This window comes from Heterocephalus glaber, unplaced genomic scaffold, assembly GCF_053883595.1.
Source record: "Heterocephalus glaber isolate CG9 unplaced genomic scaffold, H.glaber_assembly_v1.0 deba00000122, whole genome shotgun sequence".
NCBI lineage: Eukaryota > Metazoa > Chordata > Mammalia > Rodentia > Bathyergidae > Heterocephalus > Heterocephalus glaber.
This window is the reverse complement of record NW_028258138.1, coordinates 80264040-80283669: the sequence shown is the minus strand read 5'-3', so window position 1 is coordinate 80283669 and position 19630 is coordinate 80264040. Positions and strand designations below refer to the sequence as shown.

Here is a 19630-nt window from a genome sequence, read left to right as displayed (position 1 = left end):
CATGCACCATCACACCCAGCTAGACTAAATAATATTTAGATGTTGGAGAATAAACCCAAAAAGTATTAGAACAAATTTTGGAAAATTTAAAAAATATATTCCAAGAATAAGAAGCTGTTGAATATGACCTCAAACCTGAAAGGCATCAAAAAGAATATCTCTGTAAGTTTGACTATGAAACCTAGCCCAAGCAACTTAAGTCACTTACTGAGACTTTGTCTCAAAAACCAAAAAAACAAAAAAGGCCTAGAAGGTAGCTCTATGAGAAGACCCTATGTCAATCCCCAGTACCACAAAAAACAAAACAAACAAAAGAAAATTTAAGCTTTCTCTCTTAAAGATCTGCTTTTTGCTATCCAAGTATATCCAAGAAAAAAATTTTTTTAATTGATTAGAACCTTTTTAAAAAGCCTGTTTAAAATTTGAGGAGGTACAGTTGTACACTCAAATATCATTTAGAAAGTAGGTTTTCATTGTTTAAGTAGAATTCTTGTTGAACAGTTATCATCTACTATTTTTCATAAAGCAAGTTTCTAAGAAACAGTGAACTTAGAGCACTAACACGCAGCTGCTGGAGTCGGGCGGAAGGCTTGGAGCTCTGCACACATCAGTCACTGACCTCAGAGAATACAAACAGTGGACCCTAAAGTGGCATCAGGTGCAAAATCCCATGTCTCATAGTTACCTATCTCAGCCACAATTTACTAGGGAACACAGACTGCCTACAAGTGAGCCTCTTTTCAAAATTACAACTATTTTCTTCAGATAGACTTTGATATATTTGGTTACAAACTAGATGTCAGCTACCCAGAAGATAACTGAGCACAGGCTCATGTGTTTGAATTGCTAGGGCCTCTCATAAATAAACTCCTCCCACTCACACTCCTGAAATCACAGGTGCATCTGAGGGGATCTGAACAGTGGGACTCCAGGCTGCAGGGTGAGGAGACTGCTGCCCACAGGCCTGAGCTGTGAGCGGGACCAGGACCTACGATCTGTGCATGAGGGCAAAGCCCAGAGCAAGCTACTAAGCAATGAGATGCTGTTCATTTTTAAAAGTTATTAGAATATTTTCTGTGTGTGTGTGTGTGTGTGTGTGTGTGTGTGTGTGTGTGTGTGTGTGTGTGTGTGTAGTTTTTGAGGTGGTCTCACTATGTAGTTCAGGCTGGCCTCGAACTCACAGCAATCCTCCTGCCTCAGTCTCCCAAGGTGTGTACCACCATGCCCAGCTGCAATATTTTTTCTTTACAGTAGACATTTTTCATTTCAAACATAATTCCATTATGCAAGATATCCTGTGCACCAAGCTTCTACCCAATAAATACCTTAAAATTTTAAAAGTAATGACTATATGAAAAACCAGAGAAAAACTAATAGGAAGAAAGGTAATAAAGTCGGGTACAGTGGTATACGCCTGGAAGCCCGAGCGCAGCCTGGGCAATATAGCAAGACCCTGTCTCAAAAAAAAAAAAAAAAAAGGCGGGGATTTAGCTCAGTGGTTGCACTGCCTGCCTCGCAAGCACAAGGATCCGAGTTCGATCCCCAGTACCAAAAAAAAATCAAATAAGTGAATACAGACTTGAGAGGATCTCTTCTTTGCTCACCAAAGTAGGGGTTTTATCTATACTCTATGATTTGAAGAAACAAAATTTGTTCTTTCTATTATTATACATTACTCCTCAAAGTGAAATCTCACTAATGCATTTTTTAAAATCCCCGAGAGTCATGCTGCAAATCTGCTCCCCGTTCTGGGCCTCCTCTCGGGGCATGGCCACACGAGGGCATCCAGCCCTCGGAGACATCCCTTGGCTCCAGTTCGTACAGAGACCAAAGCGGGCACCCAGTTAGGGGCAAGACTGTTGGGGAAGCACAGGAAGGAACCTTTGAAGCAAAAGGGTGCCAAATGCTGGACAGATGTGGCCAGCTGTGACCAGCCTACCTTTGAGGGACCTCAAGGGGCAGGGCCTGTCCCCATCTCAGGTCAGGAATCTCTGGGGAAGAAGCCGCCCCAGAGGTGGTCACTGGGCGCAGCCTGCGGCCCTCCGAGGAGGAGGAGCCCCACCACAGAGGCCACTGGACCTCGCCTAGGGCTCTGCTCCCAGGCCCCTCCGGCCGTGACAGAGGTGCAGCCGCCTCTCCACCCACTCGAGTGCTACCCTGAACTTGGCGTGGACTTTCCTCTGTCTTGTGGCCCTAAGGTGTCAGATAAATGTGGCTTTTTATTACTCACACAGATGTCCCCTCTCTTTTCCTCCTCTTCACTGAGGCTTCCCACAGTAGGAGAAGTAACAGAAACCATGAGTTATGAAAGGCCTTATGTAGAGACTCCCAAAGGGCCCATACACTTAACTTATAAATCTAAATTGTGTTCTTGTTTTAAGAGAGAACATGACATGGTTTTAGAAAACTCTTAGAGACTTGAAACACCTAACAATTTGACCATGACACACACTTTCATTTATAAATATTGTATTCTCTATTTCCTAAACTGTAAGGAGGCCGTGGAGGGGCCTTCATTGTAAAGAGACCTGCAGAGGAAAAGGAACTGCTAATGGATGCTTGGGGAAATAAAATGTCTGAGTAAATGATTTTGGGGCACACATCAACTTCATTGAATAAAGTTATTTTTCTTTGAAATATAGTAAAACAAAGTTAGATATTTTCTTTTCAGTTTAACCAAATATTTATAAAATCTCACCTCTAATTCCTCAGCCTGTTCTGCATTATCATCTTCTGAGCCACTGGTTTTAGGTAAATAAGTCATTTTTAATCTCAGATAACCTTTCACTCTTGATTTGTGACTGCAGAAAAGAAAAGAATTATTCACAAAATGTTAACACTAGGCAGGAGGTATTATTTACTAAGTTTACTGAACACTTACTGGCTACTAGGGATTTCCTAGAAGAGATTGAAAAATAAGTTCCAGTGTAGAAGACATTCAGGAAAAGGAGGAGGTGGCGGAGGAAAAGGAAACACATGTAGTGAATAATTGTGGTATAAAGAAGAGGCTGAGCTGGGCATGGTGGCGCACACCTGTAGCACCTTGAGTTTGAGGACAACTTGGGCTGCATAGTGAGTTCAAAGCCAGCCTGGACTACACAGCGAGACCCTGTCTCAAAAAACAAAACAAAACAAACAGAGGCTAAGGAAGTTCAAGTAAAGGAGTAGAGAGTGCTTCAAGGGAGAGCTGGTATCTGGCCTGGGACTGGGAGGCCGGGAGGATTCTGATCTCTGGCAGTGGAGGGAAAGGAAGAGTGACAGGGAGCTGGGTCAGTTCGGGGATCGGCAGGAGGCATGCGTGGCTGGGGCAGGGCCCCTCCGGGGCGCTGGGGTAGGGACAGTCCAGACAACAGGGGTGTGCGAAGCCTGAATGGCAGCCTTCTCTTACACATGTCGGGCGCCACCCAGACCTTCTGGGACAGGGAAGGCACCCTCTGAGACTGCACGGGGCATGACTGCCACTGAGTGCAGGAGACAGAAAAGACCCTGCGGTTTGTGGGTCTCTTCATGGGTCTTCACACTGTGTTTCTTCTTTTCCATAATGGGTCACCCAGCTAAAGGCTCCTGTCCATTGCGGTCATGTTTTTAATCTTTTTTAAAAATTGCCTTTCATAAGCTTCTAAAGCTTAATTCTATCTTTTCTATTGCCTCCACCAATTCAAGCATCCTAAGGATTACTTAAGAAATACTTATTGTTCCTAGCTTTCTATATAGTTTATATTTTAATTTTGGTGATTTTATAGAGAGCAGGGCTGGGGATTTAGCTCAGTGGTTCTGGCACCTGCCTTGCAAGTGCAAGGTCCCGAGTTTGATACCCGGTACCAAAAAAAAAAAAGAGTTTATAGATGGCAGTTATGTAACCAACTATTCTTTGCCTTTCTAGGCAACAGTGTTTTGATCTTTTATTAAGATTTTATAGATGGCAGTTATGTAACCAACTATTCTTTGCCTTTCTAGGCAACAGCGTTTTGATCTTTTATTTCATCTTTGAGCAGTTACCCCTCCACACATCATTTTATTTGTTCTCTGTATAGTTCTCATGGTTTTGGCAAATTTAGTGTTCCCTGTCCTGAGTAGTCAGGAAAACCCTTGGCTCTTGTTTCCAAGGCCAGAGATGTGGCTTCCTCAGATGAGGGAGGCATGCTGACCGCTGCTGCAAAGGATGGGTAAGGAAGGCTCAGGTAACGTTCTGCAGAAAATGTCTCCATGATTGCATTTCCCATCTTCCCAAGCAGAATATAAGCCCATGGTTGACTTAGTGGGCCTCAAATATGGGAATATAGTACATTTCCTAACTAAATAAAGTTCTTTCTGCACTTGAGACCATACCCAGTGCAGATATAGAAGACATAAAGTGTTATTTGTAAAAGAAAGATAGTAAAAAACATCTCATAATTGAAAAGCAGGCTACTAGCACACTCAAAAAGAGAAGAACATTTGGCCAGTGGTTGTTGGTGTGCAGATTCACAATCAGTCTGGAATTGAATGAAGACGAGACTGGGCTCCTAGACTCCTGCTGAATTAAATACATGATGTCTCTGAGGCAGAGTGGACACGAACAGTCACAACACTGTCTTTCATTTTGTTTTATATTTATATTATGAAGAATAAGTTAAAGAAGTCATTTTAAGTGAAAAATTTTGCTAAGTTCCATTTTTCAAAGGCATTTTCTAGTTTAAAAAACAAGACAAATACTATTGTCCTTTTTCTGTTGACTCTGAGCTCTGTGACAATAAATCCACACACATTTTGATTAGATTTTACTTGACTGTGTGGTACAGAAGATTAAAAGTTTTAAAATTTTGACAAAAATCAGGTAATTCAGTTTAGGAAAATGGAATGATAAATTTGCTATTTGGGTTTTAAATTCCAGCCTCCATTTGTGTGATTTTCTCTAAATGCTTCTAAAATAATGTTTAAAAATTAAAGAATGCAAAATGCAGTTAGATTTCCCTGAAATTGGCTTTGAGCATGTCAAGTTGGATCTTTGTTTTAAATGATGTTTGTGAATTTTTAAAGCATAGTATGACAAAATTGTATATAGCTTCAGATACAAAATACATATCACAGTGAGTTTCAGCTTTCTGGTCTGATGTTGGAACAAATCTTTCCCAAAGGGCAGGATCTGTTTCTGTATCTTCAGAATGTGCAAATGGTATTTTAAAATCAGAAATAACAATAAAGCTTAAAAATAATACTATTTCACTAGTAGCTTATTTATAAGGGTTTAAACCCTGTATTTCCAAAGGGGCTACAGTAAGGTTTAGCCAGAGATAAAACCCTGAATGCGCTACTGACCTTCTTGGGTGAAGAACAAAATCCTTAAATGTATATGGTCTCTCCATTCCTGGGTTCTCTGTCTAGAATAAAACAGTGGGTTTTCAAGAGACAACTTTAACACAAACATCATGTACTTCTTAAAGAACGTTCACAAGCCGTGATCTAAGCATAACTGGAGTTAGAAGACAGAGTGATTTTAGTTACCAAATGGCCACCCTGGTGATTTTGCCCTCTGGACTGAGCTGAGCTGAGCAGGTAGCAGCACTGCAGCGGCCAGCAGGCTGAGGGACAGGGACAGCATGGGGACAGGGGACAGCACAGGAGGTGACAGCGGGAAGGTGCTACCCTCAGGCAAGAGGGCACCCGTGCCCTCAGCAGCCTGGCAAGGGCCTGGCTGAGTGGGCTGCCCATGACTTGTGGTCCCTGCACCCCAGGGACCAGCCAAAGAAGGAGGCCTTTCTCTCTGGAGAGTGCAGCAGGCCTCTGTCTACTTCCTTACCTGCACTCCGTGCTGCTGTCGGCTCCCCTCTGTCGTAAGCGCATTCCAGGGTCTCATGCTTTCACCCACCTGGCTTTTTCCCATCCTCCCCTGCCTGTCTTCTCTCCTCTGGCCCAACCGTGCCAGGGCTGTCAGTTTCTACCCCTCATCCCCCCCTCTCTCCCTCGCTCCCTTCCTTCCTCTTCTTTTCTTCCCTTTTTTCTCAGTACTACATTTCTATTGATATTTGCTATGTGCAAAAATAAATTTCTTGTATTTCAAAGAACTGTCTTTTCCTACTTATGACGCCACCTTCATCTTCCAAGTTCAGTTTGTACTATTTACTTTCTGCTTTTGTCTGTCAAATCCCATGCCAAACCCTTGATCTAGAGATGTGTCATTCAGAAGTGCTCCCCAGTCTGACTGCTGTCCTCCATTGCTCCACACCTGGCCTGGGCGGTACAGTCCTCGGCTGTCTGCGCCTCATGAGGCTGCAGGTAAGGAGGTGCCACAGAGAAGACTGACATGGAAAACTGAAATGGATTTTCAGAAAATGTACTGAAGAAAAAAAGCAGTATGAACTTTGTAAGTCTTTTTTTTTTTTTTTTTTTACCGGAGATTGAATTCGGGACCTTGCACTTGCAAAGCAGGTGCCGGAACCACTGAGCTAAATCCCCAGCCCCTATAAATCTTTATGTTAACCATACATGTAAGTCTTTATTACATTTTATTTATTTATTTATTTATTTTTATTTTTGGCACTGGGGATCAAACTCAGGACCTTGCACTTTCGAGACAGGCGGCAGAAGCACTGAGCTAAATCCCCAGCCCTATTTATTACATTTTAAAAAGAATAAATACAAGAAAACGAAATCGTGCACAACTATACCAACCGGTAGTGGATAAAGAGGAACATCCACTTGACCTAGGAAATCATCTCTTGTCTGTAAAAGAAGAAAAAATAAGATTAGTGATTAGTACTGTGCTTAATTCCTTCAGAAGACTTTGATGAGATATTGCCATTACTCACAGAAATGTAGGTTTTTCTATTGAATACTATGCGTCATCAGTGGAAAATAGAAAATGAAAAGTAGAGTTATGACGTCTGGTAATGGCAGAGTAGCATGTATGCAATTAACCCTTGTGCAAATAGTAGTAACTCAGACAAAAAATAAAAATAACGATTTGAGAGCAAAGCACAACAGAAAACCAAGCAGAAATTGGAGGGAAGGCAGCCTGGAAAGAAGGGACCACCGTAGTGAGCTCATGTTCCACAGTCGGCGTGCCACAAAGCCTGAGATGTGAGCAGAAATCGCAGTGTTGCTGGTTCCAGGAGCCAGATCAAAAGTGGGGTTAACAGCAAACCTGGAAAATGAGAGTGGACCCCAGAAAGACAGACACCTCCAGCGCCCTCGGCCTCTGTCCACCTCTACAAACCCCTAGTCTATCCCTGAGCTGCACAGGAAAGGCAAGAGCTGCAAGGCTGAGGGCTGGGGACAGCACCTGGTGCAGTCCCCAGGAGGGACCACGTCCCCAGGACAGACCACAGGAGAGACCAGGTCCCCAAGAGAGGCCTCTTCCCCGGGAGGGCCTATGTTACTTAGGGGAGACAGCATCGGAGTGCAGCCCAGTTCATTCACGAGAACACAAATCAGGGCTTCTCAGGGAAAAATAATCAAATCCACTGTTTTCATTACATATGAGATACACTATCGAGTGCACAATAAAAAGAAATCAATAAGCTCACAAAGAAATAGAAAAGTATAAGCAGTATCAAGAGAAAAAGTAATTAACTGAAACCAACCACAAGTTCGAATGCAAGATCTTGGAATAAGCAGACAGGGAAATTAAAGCAGCTACTATAAGGATATTCAAAGACACAAAGAGAAAATAAAGTCTTCACGAATGAACAAATGAGAAATCTCAGACAAAAGCCATAAAAATGAACCAAATGTATATTTTAGACTGAAAAATACAGTACATGAAGTAAAAGTCAGTGGATAGGCTTAACATGTGACTGAAGGTGTCTGGGGAAAAATTTTATGAACTCATAGATAGGTTAACTGAATTTATCCAAAAGGAAAAATAAAGAGGATTTGTGAGAAATTTCCAAGCAGTATAACAAATGTGTAACTGGAAACCCAGAAAGAGAGTGGCAGTGTAGAAAAATATTTAAGGGGAAGAGGCAAAAAAATATTTAAGGAGAAGAGGCAGGTAAAATGTTTCTACATTTGGAAAAACAGAAACCTCGATATTCAATAAGCTCAGTGAGCCAAGGCAGCATAAATATAAAGAATACATAAATAAGTACAACATTGTTGGATGCTGGAAGGTGAACAAAATCTCGGAAACAACAGATTAAAAACAACACATTCCACACAGGGAACAAGTTACATGGTAGCTGGAAACTCATCAAATATGAGGGCGCTAAAAGTCGGAGCAACATCTGTTAGTGCCAAAAGAGAAAAGCGTATCGCACTCGGTACCCAGTGAGAGACGCCCTTCAAAACGAAAGGAAAACGAGGAGGCCGCTGGGAATGAGGCTGAAAATGCTCCCTGGCAGACTAGCAGGGCAAGGACGCTACAGGAAGTCAGACCACAGGAGGAGTGAGGGCCTGAAAATGGTGAGCAAGTGTGTACTTAAAAACAGAGAACCGCCCTCCACCTCTCAGAGGACAGACACACTGCTGTTTACAGACAACACACCCTACACGAGTCTAACAGCTCTCAGGGTGATACAACATCACACAAGACACAAGGCATAAACGGACCTGCACTTTTGTACATATTTTATATGAAGTGGTGTGATTTAGATGAGGTCACCATTAATTAATCACAGAGCTAAAAAGCAAAGAGAAGAATTAAAATGCAATATTACAAATACTTGATTGACCCAAAATGAAGCAGGAAGAAGGAAAGAAAAAACAGATGGGACAAATGGAAATAAATAGCACATTTTGAGAACTAAGGATGACAAACCATATACTCCAGTTAAAGACAGATCGTCAGACTGGAAAGAATGAAAGACCTCACCGTGCAGTATCTACAAAAGATACCCACCACTATTATTATTTTAACATATTTTGATTAATCCTTTTTTATTTTGAAATAATTTCAGATTCACAAAAAGTTACAAAAATAGTGCTAAGAACTCACTTATACTTTTCACCCAGCTTCCCAAATGTTAGCTGTAATACAATGATCAGAATCAGGAATACCACTAACTCATCCACAGGTCAGACTCAAATGTCACCAATTGTCCCACTAATTTTAGTCCAGGGCCCAATTCAAACTCACACATTGCACTTAGTTGTCCTGTCTCCTTAGTTCCTTTTACTCTGGAAAATATCTGTCTTTTTTTGTTGTTGTGTGTTTGTCTTTTGTTTTGTTTTGTTTTCTTGAGACAGGGTCCCACTCCAGGCTGGCCTTGAACTATGTAGCCCAGGCCAACCTCGAAATTGTGGATATCCTCCTGCCTCAGCCTCCTGAGTGCTGGGATTATAGGCATATGCCACCATGCCCGACTATCTCAATCTTTTTAAATCTTTCATAGCTTGACATTTTATAAGACTAGTACTAGGTAGGTATAAGAGACACCCCACTTTGAGTTTGCCTAGTATTTCCTTATGGTTACATTTAGATGTACATTTTTTGCAACAATATCATAAAAGTAATGCTTGTGTTCTTCACAGGATCATAGCAGAAGGCACAGGAGGCCAGCTGGTCCTGTTAGTGGGGATATTAACTGATCATCTGGTGGCTGCTAGACTGCCTCCTTTAAGGTCAGTATCTTTTCCTCCAGAATTAGCAGTATCATGGAACAAACACTGATAACCTGCTTCTCATCATTCTCCGTCCCCAATGTTAACCGCAGGCAATGGGCTTGCTTGCAGTAATTACTGATGTCACATCTGCCAAATGGTAATTTTCTATTTCTGGCATTGCCATCACTCCTTCTACATGAATTGATTAGAATTTGGCTGAAAAAAAGAACTTTCCTCTTCCTCCCATTTATGCATTGAATTAGTTATAGCAGCATGGACTCAGGAATACTACTTTACCCTCTGACATATAAGCCATTACTGCCTCTCACTTTGTTACTCAAGTTGTCAAAGATCTGGCTGCTGGGAGTCACGTCAAGTGAGTCCTAATGTGCTTTTTGTCCCATCATTTTCTTCACCATTTCCTCACATCTGCATGCGTGGTGTACCAGGCTGGCTTCTGCATTCGTCTCTCAGCCCCAGAGGTAATCCTGTCCCCCATGAGCCTGATACACTCAATGGAGGAGCAGCATTCAGAGAGCACGATCCCAGTGTGAGGTGCTTTTTGCCTCTAGGCTCAAAAGATACACTTTAAATAGGTCCATAGATAAATTAAAAATAAAGGTATGGAAAAAGAGATACCAGGCATACAGTAAATGTAAGAAACCTGGAGTGGCTACCATATCAGAGCGAAGTTCATGATAAAGCGTATTGCTACAAATAAAGAGGGACATTGCATAGTAATAGGGGTCAGTTCATAAGGAATTCCTATAAGTGAACAATAGACTATCCAATTACAATGGGCATAAGGCTGAACAGGTATCTCCAACAAGAAGATAACTGAACGGCCAATAGCACATGGAAGGTGCTCACCACAACTAGTCATCAGGGGATGCAGATGACATCCTGGCGAGGTGCAACTTTAAACCCTCTGCAAGAGCTGATGTGATTCGTAAAAGTTCAACAACAGTGAATACTGGTGACAATGTGCTGCTCTTACAAAGTTAAACAAATACTACTCTATAACCAAGAAATCCTACTCTGCTATTTTCCCACGAGAAATGTAAACAAGTATCTTTAAAATATTTGTTTGAGAATGTTCATAGAATTGTACTTGCATTAGCCTCAACTGGACACGCCCAAATGTCCATTAGCAGATCCAACTATGATAAATTTATTTAGTAGAATTACTCAGTGTAAAAGAAAATGAACTGACACACTAACAGGGAGGAGCCTGAAGACATAAAATATAATGAACAAAAGCAGATCCGAAAGAGCACATGGCATCACCTGAATTGTGGAAGAAACAAAACAAGGGGCTGTGCAAAGAGAACAGTGAGGGAGACCGAGACTCCGCAGTACTGGTACTCAACCACCAGCCCTCGACCTCTCCGCTCCACTTCGCCCCTAGGATACTGGACAGAAAAGCTTGTGCTTCCTAGGGAAGAACCTTCCTCTCTGGACAAAGTAAGCAGCCAGAGGAAAAGACTTAACTGAAGCCTGGAAATCTTCAAATAAACTGACTAATTCCCTCGACTACCTCAAGGTGAGGTGCACTACTTAGTAGCTACACAAGAACAAAAGTCTTCCAGTAAATATTGGAATCTTATACATTACGGAAAGCTACATAAGCACTAAGTGCTTAACAAATACTAAATATTCAAGGAACGCGTATAACCTGAAAAACAAATCTAAACCAACATATATAAAGAAGGTAGTCAGATGAGTAAGAATCAAGTCAGACTGCAGGAAAAATTCTTCAGAAAAACTAGACAATATTCTTAGAGATAAGAGAAGATAAGACACCTATCATACAGAACAGATGGCTCAAAAAACAAAAAGCAAGGAGAGAAGAGGAAATCTCTTTGAAATTAAAAAAATTACTGAAATAAGATGTTTAAGATAAAGTTGAAAGATAGTGTTAAACAAATTTCTCAGAAAGTAGAGCTAAAATACAAAAGAATGGAGTGCAGGATACCTCAAACAAGGAAATTACAGGATAAAATCTAAAAGTCATCATCTAAATATAAAGGCATCCCAGGAAGAGGGAAAAAAAAGAAAATTGTCAAAGGAGTATTCTAAGAAACTTCCCCTGAACTCCAGGAAATGAAGTGTGATAGCAGAAGGGCCCACTTAGTATCGAGCAAAATGCACAAAGAAAAGAAAGACCTACAGCAGGACACACCGTGACCCTTCAGAGCATCAGAGAGAAATTCTAAAAGCTTCAAGAGATCCAAACGAGAGCAAATGTAAGGCAGAGAGCACTTCCTCCAAACCTGTGAGAGAGAAAGATTTCCAACATAGAAATCTATACCCAGAGAAAGCATCTTTTTCGATTTTGAAAGTAGACCAGACATTTTCCGACAGTGTGCTCAGGAAGGTAAAGGAGGATAACCCCAAACAAGGGGGTTAGCATGATAAGGAGATGCAGGAGGTTCAAGATCAGAGGGAGGCAGACAGGACCGGAAGGAACCCTCAGGACCACAGAGCAGCCAGCGTGGGAAGCGATGCCTTTAGGAGAATTAAGTGATATCACATTCACAGGGTGAGCTGGGTCACACCCAACACGCAGTGAGCATTCAGACTCTTAGAAACTGTATATTCAAAATGCTGCAGTCTATGGTGGTCGCTTCTTCCTTTCCCCATATCCAGTTGTGGAGATTTCTAGCAGATACCCACATGTGGAGAAGAGCTGCACACGAAGGCCAAGCGCATGAGCTTGATTAGTCATGAGCTGATGGTAATTTTTGAAATGGACAAGGTTTCAATGACGCTTCCACTGATACTTTAATGATTTTCCCTTCCCCTCTCCTCTCCTTTTCTTCACTGGGGATTGAACCCTCCATTAAGTCCAGTATGTCTCTTTATTCTTGTTTTTTAAAAAATCTCAAGTAGACCTTATACTCCATAAATCTGATCTTTAAGAAGCTATTAGTAAATAAGAAAGATATAATAAAAAAGTAAAAATATCACCCAGGATGATTGAGGAATTAACTATTTTGATGAACTAAATTATCGCCTTAAGTTTAGGCTTAACCAGATAAAACAACAGATGTTTTTAAAATTCAGTCTTACTGAACAGTTTTGCCCTTAGCAACCATATCTATCCATTGGATGATCTGTGATCTTTCACGTTTAAAAATAAGTGGCTGTTAACAGTGACCCTGGAGCAACACAGGCGAGGGATGGGAGGCGACTTTTGTGCTGGGGAACTGTCTCGAGCACCAAATACTCCCTGAGACCCTGGCCTCTACTCATCCCTTCCCCAGCTGTGCCAGCCAGAAGTGTCTTTTCTACTGCCAGATGTCCCCGGGTGGCAAAATCACCCTTGGCCAAGGCCCACTGTTCCAGAAAGTATGAGAGAACTTAACCAATGTGCAAACATCCCCCAGCTTTTTTACTAAATCGACTCATATATGACCCACCCATTTTAAATATTTTTTAGCATTTTTAGAGTTGTGCAAATTTCAGTGCAATCAATTTCAGAACATTTTCATCCGTGCAGAAAGAAAACCCAATCCTTAGCAGTCACTCCCCATTTCCCTCCCTTCCCCTGGGCCTGAGCAACAATCAACCTGTCTGTCACTGTAGGTTTACGTCTTCTAGACATCACTCATAGCGGAATTACAGAACACACAGTCCCTGGTGACTGGTCTCTTCGGTACCATAATGTTCCAGGGCTCATCCACACTGTAGCCAGTCTGCTATACTCCTAAATGTTACACAGCACGTATACACCACATTTACTTACCTGTTTATCAATTGATTCGACATTGGAGTTGTCTCTATGTCTTGGCTGCTATAGATAATCCTGCTAAGAACATCTGAGTACAAGTCTTTGTGCCAACATATGCTTTCATCTCTCTGGGTATATATTCAGGAGAGCGGTTTCTGGCCATGTGGCAACTCTGCTTAGCCTTTTGTGGAACCGCAGGCTGCTTTCCAAAGTGGGTGCACCACTGTGCATCTCAACAGCACTGGATGAAGGTTTCAATTTCTCCCCGTCCTTGCCAACAGTGACTTGTCTCCCCCCTCTCCATCCCAGTTCTGGTAATTGAGCCCAGGGAGTGTCCAGCTACATCTCCAGCCTTTTAAAACTGTATTTGGATACAGGGTCACACTAAGTGGCCCAGGCTGGGCTTGAACTTGTGACCTCCTGCCTCAGCCTCCTGAGCAGCTAGGCCTGTGGCACCACGCCTGCCCACTTCCCTTTTGAGGCCATCCCTCCTTGTGGGTGTGCAGCGGTGCATCCCTATGATCCTGTCTGTATCTCCCTGAGGGCCAGTGCCACCCAGCATCTATTCACACGCTTGCTGTGGTCCTTGTTTTTAAAGTCTTGCAACTTATGAATCTTTCCCATAGCTTCCATCTCCACTGCAGAGGACACGCTTGGTCCCTAGGCACGGAAGAAAGCATGTCCCATCCCCACCGCCCTCGGAGAGCACCTGGTTTTATTGCTTCCTGTTGCTTGTTCATTGGTGTCTTTGTGACAAAATATAGAATGAAAATCCCACAGTGAGAATCTTCTGTCTCAAGCGCCTTTGGTATACAAAAATACATTTTAAAATGTCCTGCAACACATTATCTTCCTTTTCCAAAATAAACTGTGTGAATGAGTTTCTTAACCTTTCCCCACTTTTTAATTACTGCATGATGGTAGTATGCAGTGCTTACCTTCCTTGTGTGGGGCTGGTCCATACACACAGCGCGTCTTCAGTCCCTTTTCATCTCCTTTTCGACCCTCTTTCCCCTCCATCTTCTGACCCTTCCCCTTCAAGAAAGCTCTGCCTCCGTCCTCCCTATCATCTATCTTTTATTTTGTTCTTTGCTTATATTTTAGGTTTCTCACATCAGAGAACCCATGGTATATTTAAGCTGTGTGTCTGATTTATTTCACTTAACATTATGGTCTCAAGAAATTTCTTTAACTTCTATGTAAAATAAAATAATGCCAAAAGACTACATTTCTAATATTAGAAGAAATTTTCCAAACTAAGAATTGATATGCATGGTCTATGAAGGAGATGGAGAATATGAAACTGCGAACTGTACTGGAAAGTCTGGGACTTATGGTTGCCATAAATATAGGACAATTACAGGCTCTTTTTCCACTTACAAAGGAAAAGTAATAATTTCAAGTTCATTCCTGTGAAGGCAAGTCAGTCTGTGATGTTCCTTAATGTTTCCCTAACCAATCAAATGTTCCAAATCCTGAATATCAAGCATTTCTTTGCAAGAGTTATTTCCTATACTTGAGTTCATACAGCTCACTTCAGAAAGAAAATTTGCATTTGATAAAATGTAAGTTATTTAAGAATGCTTGAAAATGTGAGAAAGAATTTAGAATGCCAGGGGACGATAAACAGAACTATTTGTAGTGGTCATGGGTTGGTCAGTAAATAATACTTTTTCTAAAATTTTAATGATATGAATTTCAGTTTCCTGAAATACTTTTTAGAATATGAAAAGAGGAAAAAATACATATTCATCTGCTGTAAAAAGTTCAGTTAGAATTATAAATGCTCTAACTTTAGGAACTCAGATTATTAACAACTTTGATAATGTTCTGCTTTAGAAGAAGCCAATGTAATAAAAAAATCAAAATTTTAAAAAGTTAAGTGTCACAGCTTAGAGGAATACACTGCTTTAAAAAGAGTTTCTATAGGGGCAGGGGATTTAGCTCAGTGGTTCCGCCACCTGCCTCACAAGCTCAAGGTCCCGAGTTCAACCCCTGGTACCAATAAAAAAAAGAGTTTTTATGAAATCTGAGTTATGAGTACTTTCTCAGGACAAATCTACTTAAAGCAAAGTATTAGAGGAAAAATTACCTCACAACCAGAACCCAACAATACAGCCCAAGTGTTCACTCTAATATCAAACTTTTATTTCAATCATGCATTTTTAATCAATAAAAATGAGCTTTCTATTTGAAAGCTTCTGTGTTTTTTTTTTTTCAGTTTTCTGAGTCAGGTGTCAATACTTTTCTAATCAGGATGACTACTGAAGTAATTTTAAAATGTAAATAACACATACACAATGTACACTTCTTAAGAAGAAGCACAAGGTGCCTCACCTCCGCCACAGCTGTTACTCTCTGGGTCTGTGTAACCCTCCAGAGTCTGCTTGGAGGTAGAGCTGCACACCATGCTTTTTCCTCTTAACCTCCAACTTGAGATCCTGTCCCATATCAGGTCCTAGAGAGAAGCTGGCCTTTCCAATGGCTGTACAACAGACCACTGTCTGGAATACCACATTTATCTAATTCCTCTTAGCAAACATTTAGCTGGTTTCTAATGTTTTGCATCATGAATGATATGTCAGTCAATAAGCTTACATTTACCATTCATTTCACATGTATACCCTCGATGATTTTTATATGGTGTCAGACAGCAGTAAACTAACCTGAAAGAGAAACAGATGGCTGAGCAGATGTTGCCAAAGGAAACAGTTTTCCAAGGGAGCCAAAAATCTGAGCTACCTTTATTACAAAGATAAGATTAAGATCAGGGGCTAGGGATGCAGCTCAGAGGTGGAGCTTTTGCCTGGTATGCACAAGACCCTGGGTTTGATCCCCAGTGCCATGAAGGGAAAAAAAGAAAAGGCATTTGAATTTGCATCTCAGTGCTAACAATTACTGTGTTCACATGCTGCCCTTAGGTCCGCTATGTGCAAATGTTATTTCTCTGCACAGGTTACCTAATTCTAAAAGAAATTTGGGCCGGGGAGGTAGCTCAGTAGCACAGCACCTGCCTGGCAACTGGGAGACCCTCAGTTTGATTCCCGGTACCAAAAAAAGAAAAATAAATAAATAAAAGAAAATTGGAGAAGGTAGTAAAAAAGAAATTGAATAGATGTATAGCCATAAATATGATCAAGCCATTGTTAAACATATTAAATTAAGCCAAGATATACTTCAGGGATCATAAAAAACTAGAGTACAGTTAAAAATTTGGAAGCTGGGACACTAAAAGTGAAACTACCTAAGAATTTCTTTGTTTAGGGCTGGGGATTTAGTTCAGTGGTTTTGCCAAGTGCAATGACCCCAGTTCGATCCCGGGTACCAAAAAAAAAAAATCTCTTTGTTTAAGGTAGTTTAGTGATTCTCCTGCCACAGCCTCCAAGGTGGCTGGAATTACAGGCATGCATCACATGGATGCTCAATTCTTTAAAGAGCTTTTTACTTCATCTTCGGGGGAGGGTGGAAGCCAGGGGCAGTGAGCCCTCTAGGTAGTTGGAGCTATCTTCCTCTGGATTTTACCTTTTTGGACTGCTCCATAATCATGACAGACTTGTCGAAGCAGATGATTCACCTTGACAGACTCATCTTCCCATGTTTTAAAGTTTCTTTTGTAATTTACTGTGAGAATTTCAAAATATAAACCATTTAAAATATACTACAGAAAACAGGGAATTGGAAACAGACAAGAAGTCAGAAGTTGTGCTGAATATGAATAGGATTTTATATTTTCAAAGTTAAAATTTAGTATGCCCAAATACTTTAGAAGGAATCTGTATTACACACACACCTAAATGGGATGACCATGAGAGGTGGAGTTTGCATTTATTTCACCCCTACCCCCATGAAAGAAGGGTTCATCCCATCATTTCAACTTCCTGTTTCTAAGCAGAGGAGCATAACAAGAGGCTTGCACATATAAACTTACAAATCAATCTGGAAACACAGCTAGCCAGCGATAGAAGGGACAAGGCTCTTCCTTTCAGAGAGGAAGCGCTCATTCTGGATTGAAAACTCACAGAGATTCCGTCTCCTGAGCTCCAAATCAACTGTTGCTGTCCTGCTAAGCTGCTAGGGAGGAGGAGAGGGCAGCTTCCGAAGGAAGCTGAAATGACCTTCCCTGGAGTTTAAATGAGAACCCAAATTGGCAGGCGGCGGCCACCGTTGAGAAGGACAGAGCAACTTCAGCATGAAGAAAGCAAGGAGCAGCGCTGTGTAAAATCTGACACATTCTATTTTAAATCAAATAAAATGCAAGAAGATGGATTTCAAATGGGTAAAAGGAAGTGCAGCAGCTGAGGAGAGCAGACTGGAAACTTCTGCCCCCAGCCTGGCTTGGGGTTCCACTTCCGTCACTCAAGTGTGTGCTCTAAACTTCCGGTGTCAGAATCGCTTGGAGGCCTGCGCGCGCGCTGTGTGTGTGTGTGTGTGTGTGTGTGTGTGTGTGTGTGTGTGTGTGTGTGTGTGTGTGTGTACCACCACATGTGGCTTTCTGATGGCTTTTAAAAGTGGGCCTCACACCCAGTATTTCTGATTCACTCAGAATTTCTAGGGTAGAACCAAGAATGAGTCTCAGGTGATAGGAATGCCATGGTTCTACAATCCACCTTGTGGATCATGTATCTGTTCAATTCATGGAGAAAACCAGGAGAAGTGAACAATCATTGATGATAGCTGGCAGTAAAGGAGCAGCGCATCTAAATGCATCCATTTTCATCCTGCCTATTTCCTAATGGAGCTGGTAGTTATAAGCTGGCAGCAGGCCTACATATATAAAGTTGTAAGTGCGTAAGATGACACAATGAAAATCAAGACAGTTAAAGATAACAGAGCAGAGTCCTCTAAAAGAAGCGAGGAGCCAAGTATCTGGTTGTATTTCTTTCTAGTTTATGTTGTAGAAAGGAAAATATACATTTGTACTCAAATTATGGCAATCCTCTTTTAAAAAGAAAACTTGCTAAACTGAGGAGTTGCTACAGCACAAACATCACTTTCCAAGTGTACTCTGAGGAATAACAAATCTGCTGGATTTTAAGATTTCAAAGGCTGTCATAAAATTGGGATGCCACTGGCTAAACCAAGTATAATTTATTTCCTGAAGGGCTTTAAGAACTTTAATTTACTAGTATGCATTGTGATACTATAAGAAATACAGCACGTGGCATTACACAAACTGATTTGCCAGTGGGATAGTTGTTATTTGAGGTATCATAGAGATTGGGGAGGAACACATTCTAAAAATACTATTAAAATACTACTTTGTGCTAGTCATCCCAGCACTTTGGAAGGCTAAGGCAGGAGGATTACAAGTCCTGGCCCAGCCTGGGTAACTTAGGTACTTGGTAAGACCCTGTCTCAAAATAAAAATAAAAAATAACTAGGGGTGGCTGACACCCATGCACATACAGTAAGGGGTATCTGAAATTGTAAAAGAAAAGCACAAGATCCTATGGATACAGTAGGAGAGGGATTAGGAAACATCTTGTTTCTTAATCCTAATGTGCTCTGCCTTTATAGATATTTAATACCTAGAGATAAATTTTAAATTAGTTTTTAAAAAAAACAAATAGTATAACTTAATGGAAAATACTGTCATCTTTGTCTCAATTAGTCTAAAAACAAGCTATTTAGACCTGACAGAGTACCCTGTGGTGTGGAGGGAATGTACCAGGAAGAACAGAGTAGTTGTTCCAGCACAGTGAAGCCAGATCAGCAATTGTGACAGGAAACACTAACATCGAAGGGACATGGTATCAGATTTCTCTTGATTTTTAGGCACTGGCCTCTTTAGTCCCACTTCCCCATTCCAAAGGGTCAGACATTCAGCTAAGCTGGAGCAGTAATCTGAGGGGTAAGCAGCCTGCTAGACTCTCTATAGTCTGCCTTCACCACCGTGCCCTTGAAGTTACCTCTGCTGCCAGGGTGCTAACTAGGTGACACATGGGTGACAGACTGGCTGGCTGAGTCCTTGCCCATGTTTCTCAATGCTCCAACTATGGTTTATGCCCCATATTGTGCCCAGGGGCCAAACTATTCCTTTCAAGTTGTGAGATGTGGCCACTCTTGGGAAGGGTGGCCCAGCCTTCTTCCTTGTTCCTAACCTTTCCCGCCTCCAGCAGCCCCTTGCCACATACCCAGCTTTGTCCTGCCTGATGGGCCCCATAGAATCTGCACAAGGCTGGTGAAATTGACAGAACAGAACATTATACATGGATCTCTAGTATCCAAGTCCCATAAAAGCACAACCCTGGTCTCCTTGAGATACCAACTCCAATTAAAAATATATCCATTAGAGGTGAAATTCACAGCTCAAGTAAAGTCAGCATCAGATAAAACTATCCCACTTAGAGTTTCCATACTATCTAAGAACATTTA

The 19630-nt window shown here is 41.5% G+C and overlaps 1 protein-coding gene across 9 annotated transcripts in view; it reads right to left on the bottom strand.

The window, feature by feature from the left end:
• Nedd4 (NEDD4 E3 ubiquitin protein ligase) overlaps positions 1-19630 on the bottom strand; it is a 98546-nt gene that overhangs the window by 28566 nt on the left and 50350 nt on the right. For all 9 annotated transcript variants that reach the window (XM_087217325.1, XM_087217331.1, XM_087217300.1 and 6 more), the window contains 3 exons: positions 6652-6702; positions 5299-5360; positions 2699-2801 (listed from right to left, as the gene is read on the bottom strand). In XM_087217325.1, the coding sequence (XP_087073451.1) occupies positions 2699-2801; positions 5299-5360; positions 6652-6702 (216 nt within the window). The remainder of the gene's footprint in view (positions 1-2698; positions 2802-5298; positions 5361-6651; positions 6703-19630) is intronic.